At 35.1% G+C, this 9706-nt stretch overlaps 1 protein-coding gene across 1 annotated transcript in view; it reads right to left on the bottom strand.

The window, feature by feature from the left end:
* The window catches only part of LOC107750904 (CUGBP Elav-like family member 5), a 191693-nt gene that overhangs the window by 43032 nt on the left and 138955 nt on the right, over window positions 1-9706 (bottom strand). The window contains exon 5 of the mRNA XM_016566468.1: window positions 8171-8250. Coding sequence (XP_016421954.1) covers window positions 8171-8250 — 80 coding nt within the window. The remainder of the gene's footprint in view (window positions 1-8170; window positions 8251-9706) is intronic.

The raw sequence follows: 9706 nt of genomic DNA, 5'->3' as shown, positions 1-9706 counted from the left end.
TTGGGCAGCACGACTGTTTTCAACATTGATAATAATCAGAAATGTTTCTTGAGCAGCAAATATTACACTGTAAAAAAAAAACTGTGACATTTACGGTAAAATACCGGTAGCTGTGGTTGCCAGAATTTTACCGTAAAAAATATGGTAGCAACATTTTAGGTTTTACAGATTTAACTTAAATTCACAATAAAATACCGTATTTCATTAACTGATGTAATGTTAATAAACCAACATATTGAAGTACTAATATCTGTTATGAATCATTGTAATGCACTGATAACCACCAAAAACTGGTGGTGATGAGAAAGTCACATGATGAACCAAAGCTCATCACAAACAGCTTTTCTACGAGCTGAGGAGGGCAATACTTATATATAGAAGGTGCACAGTGTCGTTCACACTAACACTAAACCCCATCATGGTGACACACGATACTGAAATAATACAATAAACATTCATTTAACAACATTAGATGTAAGATTAAACCCTAATGTACACAACTGATAAGAAAAAACTAAGAAACATGTTATTTCAACAAAATAACATCAACTATGAAGTGTCATGCAGGGAAATCTGGGAGTGTCAATTTACGGTTTTTCACTGTAAATTATACAATTACTTTTTCTTTTTCACTTCCAAAAACCATATTTTTAACAGTATTTTACTGTAAAATTACGTTAAATGCAATTACATTTATTCACCGAATATATTATGGAAACTTACTGTTAACCAATTAACAGGTTTTTACTGTAGCATTTTTACAGTCTTTTACTGTTAAAATCACAATCATTTATTACAGTGTACGTCACTGCCACTTTGGTCTAAATTAGCATTGATGTTGAAGTAGCAAAAAACATGAGCATCAAATCTAGTATTTTTATGTAAAGGTCTAAAAAGCGAGACTGCCAGAACAGGTTTGAGATCTGACATCAATGTGACAAACAAGCTGTAAAGTAATGCTAAAATATATTAATGCATTAAAATTGGTATGGTGGAAAGTGTCGCTCTGTAGGACTCAAACAAACTGTAAGGCTGAGCTGTTGTCAATAAGGCCTTTGCTAACTCAACGCATGGCTCTGAATGTGTAGTTGAGATACTATTAAAATGTCCCTGAAACTCAGTACAGCTAAATGCTCTCTCGCTGGCTCTGTTCCAAAACCTAGTGAGCTGTCAACATAGTGAGCAGCCTTCACACGCAGCATGTAAACTAATATGGAACCAGTTTGGAATGCACTGTATTAGCAGCAAATGCAACAAACTAAATCGTTATGGGCTTGATAAGATTTTTTCATGTATCAAGGCATCATTTAATTGATCAAATATATTGTAATATTGTGAAATATTGTTTGGTATTTGTATATATCATAAAATGAAATTTATTCCTGTGATGCACAGCTGAATTTTCAGCATCATTACTCCAGGCTTCAGTGTCACATGATCCTTCAGAAATCATTCTAATATGCAGATTTGCTGCTCAAGAAACATTTCTGATTATTATCAATTTTGAAAACAGTTGTGCTTCCTAATGTTTTTTTTTTGAAAACCATGATACAATTTTCTTCAGGATTCTTTGATACAGAGAAAGTTCAGAAGAACAGCATTTATTTGAAATCGAAACCTAACATTAGAAATGTCTTTACTGTTATTTTTGATACATTTAATGCATCCTTGCTGAATACAAAAAATACAACTTTTGACCGGTAGTCTCTGTGATTCATTTTTAATTCGAACATTGCGTATTAAAAGAAAGAATTAATAAAAGTGAAGACTGAACCTAATGGTGCTGCTGCTCTGAGCAGTTCGTGATCAGAATCTCCTCATTGATTTCATTCTCTTTTTAAGTCGGATGGGACGCCAACCACCAGCTGTTATCTTACTCAGAAATTTGGCAAAAGGTCTAAATCCATAATGAAGGTGCACCAGGCAGTGACATTACAAAGATATTCAATAGGTCAAAATAAATGAGAAGAAGCTTTGTGAAAACAATATACCGTAATCACAGACATTGCTATCCAGACGGGATTAGATTTCTCAGAGCAAGTCATTTGCTCTGTAATTTTGTGCAGGAAAATTACAGACTTGTTTGATTCAGGCAGAATTAAAGTCACAAAGCAAGTCTGTAAAACACACATTTACCTGACCTCCTCGGGCAAACTAATCTCATTCACCCAAAAATGAAAATTTGCAGAAAATCTACTTACCCTCAGGCCATCCAAGATGTAGATGACTTTGTTTTTTCATCACATTTGGAGAAATGTAGCATTACATCACTTGCTCACCAATGGATGCTCTGCAGTGAATGGGTGCCGTCAGAATGAGAGTCCAAACAGCTGATAAAAACATCACAATAATCCACAAGTAATCCACACCACTCCAGTCCATCAATTTCCATCTTGTAAAGCAAAAAGCTATGTGTTTGTAAGAAACAAATCAATCTAAATTTAAATCCATCAATTTGGTTAATAATCCATAATAACCAGGAGTGCACATACGTTTTTCAGCCTGGTTCTCATAAGAGAACCTGGAGATCTGGTTTGGTCCTCACACTGCACATAGTGTGACCGATTAAATATAACTATAAAAAAGAAATTAATAATAGTGATAATATTATTGCACTTTATTTAGTTAGTTTTTGAAATGAAATAATAAACAAAATAATAAAGTGTGATAATACCATTATATTTTAAAATGAAAAAGGGAGTATTAAATACAAATACATTTATTTTATAGTAAACTTAAAAATAAAATGCTAATATTTACTTCTTTTTTCATGAATTTTCTTAATTTTCAACCTTAAAATCAGCAGGCTTTTATTTTGGCGGGTTGCCGGCAAGTAAGTATATGCGCTTCCAGGTTTAGCGCTGCCGATTGAAGAGCGTCAGTGAATGAAATGTCACAGTTTTGCATTGTGCTTTGAAAACTGCAGCGGGTAGCCTAGATGCTTATGCTTTGAATAGAAATCTTATACAGTACAGTTTGTCGATCTAAAAAGGTAATTGTGCATTAACAGCTGTCATCCATGTCGGTACGCAAATGCGCTGTCAGGACTTATTTATACAGCGCATTTTTTATTTTGGTCGCGCATGCGGACCTGTGGACCACTTATGTGCACCCCTGATAATAGCGCTCCCCCCAGTGAAGAAGTCCCCTGTTGTCCTCTCACATCAAAATCCACCAAAATATGTGTTTGTTTTGGACTGTTTGTTTGCATGTAAATGGTGATTGATCTCCTGATTCAGACGAGTTGGACTTTTTTCACTGGAGAAAGCAATGTTATGGATAGAGGAGTCGTATTTCAGCCAAAAGCAGCAGTTTTGAATTTGTTTCTTACAAACACGCAGATTTTGGCTTCACAAGACGTTAACTGATGAACTGGAGTGGTGTGGATTATTGTGATGTTTTTATCAGCTGTTTGGACTCTCATTCTGACGGCACCCATTCACTGCAGAGGATCCATTGGTGAGCAAGTAATGTAATGCTACATTTCTTCAAATCTGTTCTGATGAAGAAACAAACTCATCTACATCTTGGATAGCCTGAGGATGAGTAAATTTTCAGCAAATTTTAATTTTTGGTGAACTGTTCCTTTAAAATCTCGGCTGTGTAGGCCATTCAAACTCATGTCTCTTACTCATCCATTCTGTCGTCGAGTATGTAAATGCTTTTAATTATCGGTATGCAAAGTGTGTGTGAGGGTGAGATATGGCCTTGAACGTTCATTTGAGGATAATTACTCTCAAGGTTGAGCTGATCTCCAAACACACATTTACAGTGGTTCATCAGAGGCATTTCTCCACCTGTCTTTCGTCTCTGTCACAGTTAGACGCTGTCTGAGTGTTTTTTGCCTCAGTTTGATCATCTGTACTCCTCCCTCTCCTTCTCTTTTTCTTTACTTCTTGTCCTGCTCTCAGGGGATGGAGAAATACACCTCTTTATGTGTCCTTTCAATGTGTGGCAGAGGAATTATTCATCTGAACCTCAGAGTGAGAGAGAGAGGTGGGAAAACATGCAGAAGGAGTGTGATAAAGAGAGTGAGAGCTGTAGAATAGAGAGGAAATGTTCAGAATAGCATACTAACATACTGCTTGTATGCTATATTGCAGTGTGCAGTATGTATACTGTGAATTTTCTGTGTAAGGAATACCCAGATGGTGCGTGAGGAATCTGCAGCATTTTCTGTGCTGATTTTGACAGAAAAGCTGTGGAATTCTGCAAAATAGACTTAAATTCGGAGAAAATTCTGCCAACCTCATGACATTTCAAACATGTATGACTTGTTCTGTAAAGGATAAAAGATGAGTTATAATAGTGGATCTTTTGCATGCAATTAGACCCCAACTGTGACTAAAGTGCTTCAGATATCATAAAAGTATCAGAAAAGTTGTTCTAATCCAAGTTTTTGGAAATCATACAATAGCTTTGCTGTTTGTGAGAAACAGACTAAAATGGAATTTTGTGATCAGCTTTTATGATGAAAAAATAAATAAAATAAATACTAAAATAAAGTGTTTTAAAATCAAATAAAATAGTTTAAAGATGTTTATACTGTATATAGTTTGTTATTTTGATATATGTAAAAAAAAAATATTGCACTTTAATTAGCTACTTTTCATTACCAGATTGTAGTCTAACTATACACGTCTTCAAAAGAGTATAATGAATGTTGTTTAATAACTTTAAATATTAAAATTCATATAATGCAGTCCATCTAATTAAGATTATCATCTTTGTGCAAGTTAAATATTAATTTACATTTTTTTGCAGATTTTTAGAGAAGATTTAAGATTATTGAATTTAAGTTGAAATAAAGCCATTGTAAGATGGTTTGAATATAGTTTTATTAGTTTTAATAGCGTAACTAACTTCTAGTTTAACTGTTAAATTAATATTATGCTTGCATATAAATTAATATGTATATGCTTGCAGTAAGCTAGTACTCCATTCAGAAGAGAAGGTAAGATGAAACAGAGAGACTGACAGCAACTCATTTGCACTTATATTGGCACTGAAGCTGTCTGAGCTCAACACATGACAGCAGCTCTGCCTTCAACATCCGCAGTTCATGTGTGCGCTTGCTGTTACATGAACATGTGTTCACAAATGATATTGTGTCAATTAACTTGTTCAACATTTTAGGTCAAAATGCATATGAATGTATAGGTACAAGTGAACATTATAGGTCATTTACCTTTTAAATGAATGTTTTAAAGTACCTCATACCTCAATTAATACAATCTTATAAAAGCTGCATGTATAATAGTGTGTGGTTGTACTCACAGGCATGGTCTGACTCCCGTGCAGCCCGCTGATGGCAGACTGAGCCTCGGTGTGTGTTGAAAACTTTACAAAGGCGCAACCTGCAATACACACACACACACACACACACACACACACAAAAGAAGAGCAGAGAAATAATGAGGAAGACTGGTGGAGGTTATCAGCAGCGGAGTGTGTGTCTCTGGTGAATGCAACACTGGAGATGAGAGAGAAGACATGCACATGCACACAAACAAAACACTCATTTCACTTTCTAATTAATAATAGTGATAATATTATTGCACTTTATTTAGTTAGTTTTTGAAATGAAATAATAAACAAAATAATAAAGTGTGATAATACCATTATATTTTAAAATGAAAAAGGGAGTATTAAATACAAATACATTTATTTTATAGTAAACTTAAAAATAAAATGCTAATATTTACTTCTTTTTTCATGAATTTTCTTAATTTTCAACCTTAAAATCAGCAGGCTTTTATTTTGGCGGGTTGCCGGCAAGTAAGTATATGCGCTTCCAGGTTTAGCGCTGCCGATTGAAGAGCGTCAGTGAATGAAATGTCACAGTTTTGCATTGTGCTTTGAAAACTGCAGCGGGTAGCCTAGATGCTTATGCTTTGAATAGAAATCTTATACAGTACAGTTTGTCGATCTAAAAAGGTAATTGTGCATTAACAGCTGTCATCCATGTCGGTACGCAAATGCGCTGTCAGGACTTATTTATACAGCGCATTTTTTATTTTGGTCGCGCATGCGGACCTGTGGACCACTTATGTGCACCCCTGATAATAGCGCTCCCCCCAGTGAAGAAGTCCCCTGTTGTCCTCTCACATCAAAATCCACCAAAATATGTGTTTGTTTTGGACTGTTTGTTTGCATGTAAACGGTGATTGATCTCCTGATTCAGACGAGTTGGACTTTTTTCACTCGAGAAAGCAATGTTATGGATAGAGGAGTCGTATTTCAGCCAAAAGCAGCCGTTTTGAATTTGTTTCTTACAAACACGCAGATTTTGGCTTCACAAGACGTTAACTGATGAACTGGAGTGGTGTGGATTATTGTGATGTTTTTATCAGCTGTTTGGACTCTCATTCTGACGGCACCCATTCACTGCAGAGGATCCATTGGTGAGCAAGTAATGTAATGCTACATTTCTTCAAATCTGTTCTGATGAAGAAACAAACTCATCTACATCTTGGATAGCCTGAGGATGAGTAAATTTTCAGCAAATTTTAATTTTTGGTGAACTGTTCCTTTAAAATCTCGGCTGTGTAGGCCATTCAAACTCATGTCTCTTACTCATCCATTCTGTCGTCGAGTATGTAAATGCTTTTAATTATCGGTATGCAAAGTGTGTGTGAGGGTGAGATATGGCCTTGAACGTTCATTTGAGGATAATTACTCTCAAGGTTGAGCTGATCTCCAAACACACATTTACAGTGGTTCATCAGAGGCATTTCTCCACCTGTCTTTCGTCTCTGTCACAGTTAGACGCTGTCTGAGTGTTTTTTGCCTCAGTTTGATCATCTGTACTCCTCCCTCTCCTTCTCTTTTTCTTTACTTCTTGTCCTGCTCTCAGGGGATGGAGAAATACACCTCTTTATGTGTCCTTTCAATGTGTGGCAGAGGAATTATTCATCTGAACCTCAGAGTGAGAGAGAGAGGTGGGAAAACATGCAGAAGGAGTGTGATAAAGAGAGTGAGAGCTGTAGAATAGAGAGGAAATGTTCAGAATAGCATACTAACATACTGCTTGTATGCTATATTGCAGTGTGCAGTATGTATACTGTGAATTTTCTGTGTAAGGAATACCCAGATGGTGCGTGAGGAATCTGCAGCATTTTCTGTGCTGATTTTGACAGAAAAGCTGTGGAATTCTGCAAAATAGACTTAAATTCGGAGAAAATTCTGCCAACCTCATGACATTTCAAACATGTATGACTTGTTCTGTAAAGGATAAAAGATGAGTTATAATAGTGGATCTTTTGCATGCAATTAGACCCCAACTGTGACTAAAGTGCTTCAAAAAAAAATTATATGATGGCATCTAAAAATTGCTATAATCCACGTTTATGGAAATAATACAATAGGTTTGCTATTTGTGAGAAACAGACTAAAATAGAATTTTGTGATCAACTTTTATGATATGTTTTAAGATGTTTATACTGTATATAGTTTGTTATTGTGATAAATGTTAAAAATACTGCACTTTAATTAGCTACTTTTCATTAGCAAATTGTAGTCTAACTATATACTTCGTAAAAAGAGTAACATGAATGTTGTTTAATAACTTTAAATATTAAAATTCATATAATGCAGTCCATCTAATTAAGATTATCATCTTTGTGCAAGTTAAATATTAATTTACATTTTTTTGCAGATTTTTAGAGAAGATTTAAGATTATTGAATTTAAGTTGAAATAAAGCCATTGTAAGATGGTTTGAATATAGTTTTATTAGTTTTAATAGCGTAACTAACTTCTAGTTTAACTGTTAAATTAATATTATGCTTGCATATAAATTAATATGTATATGCTTGCAGTAAGCTAGTACTCCATTCAGAAGAGAAGGTAAGATGAAACAGAGAGACTGACAGCAACTCATTTGCACTTATATTGGCACTGAAGCTGTCTGAGCTCAACACATGACAGCAGCTCTGCCTTCAACATCCGCAGTTCATCTGTGCGCTTGCTGTTACATGAACATGTGTTCACAAATGATATTGTGTCAATTAACTTGTTCAACATTTTAGGTCAAAATGCATATGAATGTATAGGTAAAAGTGAACATTATAGGTCATTTACCTTTTAAATGAATGTTTTAAAGTACCTCATACCTCAATTAATACAATCTTATAAAAGCTGCATGTATAATAGTGTGTGGTTGTACTCACAGGCATGGTCTGACTCCCGTGCAGCCCGCTGATGGCAGACTGAGCCTCGGTGTGTGTTGAAAACTTTACAAAGGCGCAACCTGCAATACACACACACACACACACACACACACACACAAAAGAAGAGCAGAGAAATAATGAGGAAGACTGGTGGAGGTTATCAGCAGCGGAGTGTGTGTCTCTGGTGAATGCAACACTGGAGATGAGAGAGAAGACATGCACATGCACACAAACAAAACACTCATTTCACTTTCTTAGAGCACCATATTATCCATATATGCACTATGTATGATTTATTTTATGACTTTTTCTAATCCCATAAAGCTTACTGTACTGTATTTGATATGCAAATTTCTAAGGCTCGACATGATCAAAACTTTGCTGAAAAACCTATTGTACACAATCTACTCCATGCCTTCTGCCGTCTGATTGATCGTTTAGACTTTTTAGCAAATAAAAGGTATTTTAGTGTAATAAACAAATGTCCAAATGTCCAGCTCGTGCAGTCAAATCTTTATAAAGTAAACATAAGAAAAAGATGAACACTGGACTGAAGCAACTTAAATTTACTTGATTGTCAATACATTATTGTTTAAAAAAATCATGAGTCTCAAAAATGATCATCAGGCTTTTGACAAGCGTTTATTTGTTAATCTCTCAATCATCATTGTATTGCATTGCATTATATGTTTTGATCATAAAACTAAACATTTACATTTACATTACATACGTCTCTGTCAGGGCCATGAGGTTTAGTCTTGAATGACTAGAAATAGATGTAATGAAATCTGCTTTGTTTACTGCAGACTTACAATTCCAGAGACCAATAGAAAAAGAAAGTAGTGTATTAGTAGACTTAGGCAAAGTGCGCAGGTTGTTAGGATTGCGCTGCCTACAGTGTGTGATGCGTGGTTTGCGAGTGGTAGTAATAGCAGGGATATGGAAACACAAAGTAAGAGTTGGTAATAAAAACTGAAACAGAAGTGAAGCAAGGTGTAGAAAAGAGGACGAATCAAAGCGATACTTATGTCCCTTGCCGGTGTCCCTGCTCGGTGGAGTGCGAACTTTAGAGTCGATGGTCTTTACACTCTTCAGCCTTCACACGAGGGCTGCCGTGGTATTCTAACCTTTTTTATACCCGTTTGACAAAACGGAAATTGAATTCAGCTGAACACACTTTACTGTTTATCACAACTAGGCATGGGCCGGTATGAGATTTTGAACCTTAAGCAAAAATATCACGGTTTCACGGTATCACGGTATTGTCGTTACAGCTCTAAAATGTGTTATTTTTAAATGGCTGGGTAAAAAAAATAATAATAATTTCCGCTGAACACAATATATTTTGTTTTTGAGCAACATACAGAATATTAGGAACAGTAGAATTTATTTTTTCTTTGATTTGTTTCCTAAAAAGAAGAAAAATAAAGACTGACATCTTTATTTAACCTAAATCTGTAATTACAGTTATTTAATTTTAGTTATATAATTCATATACATATCATTTATATAATTTAGTTATATAATTTCATATAC

Source organism: Sinocyclocheilus rhinocerous, unplaced genomic scaffold (assembly GCF_001515625.1).
Source record: "Sinocyclocheilus rhinocerous isolate Xijiao unplaced genomic scaffold, SAMN03320098_v1.1 scaffold1534, whole genome shotgun sequence".
Taxonomy (NCBI): domain Eukaryota; kingdom Metazoa; phylum Chordata; class Actinopteri; order Cypriniformes; family Cyprinidae; genus Sinocyclocheilus; species Sinocyclocheilus rhinocerous.
The sequence above is the reverse complement of the archived record's forward strand: the minus strand, read 5'-3'. Positions and strand labels throughout refer to the sequence as shown.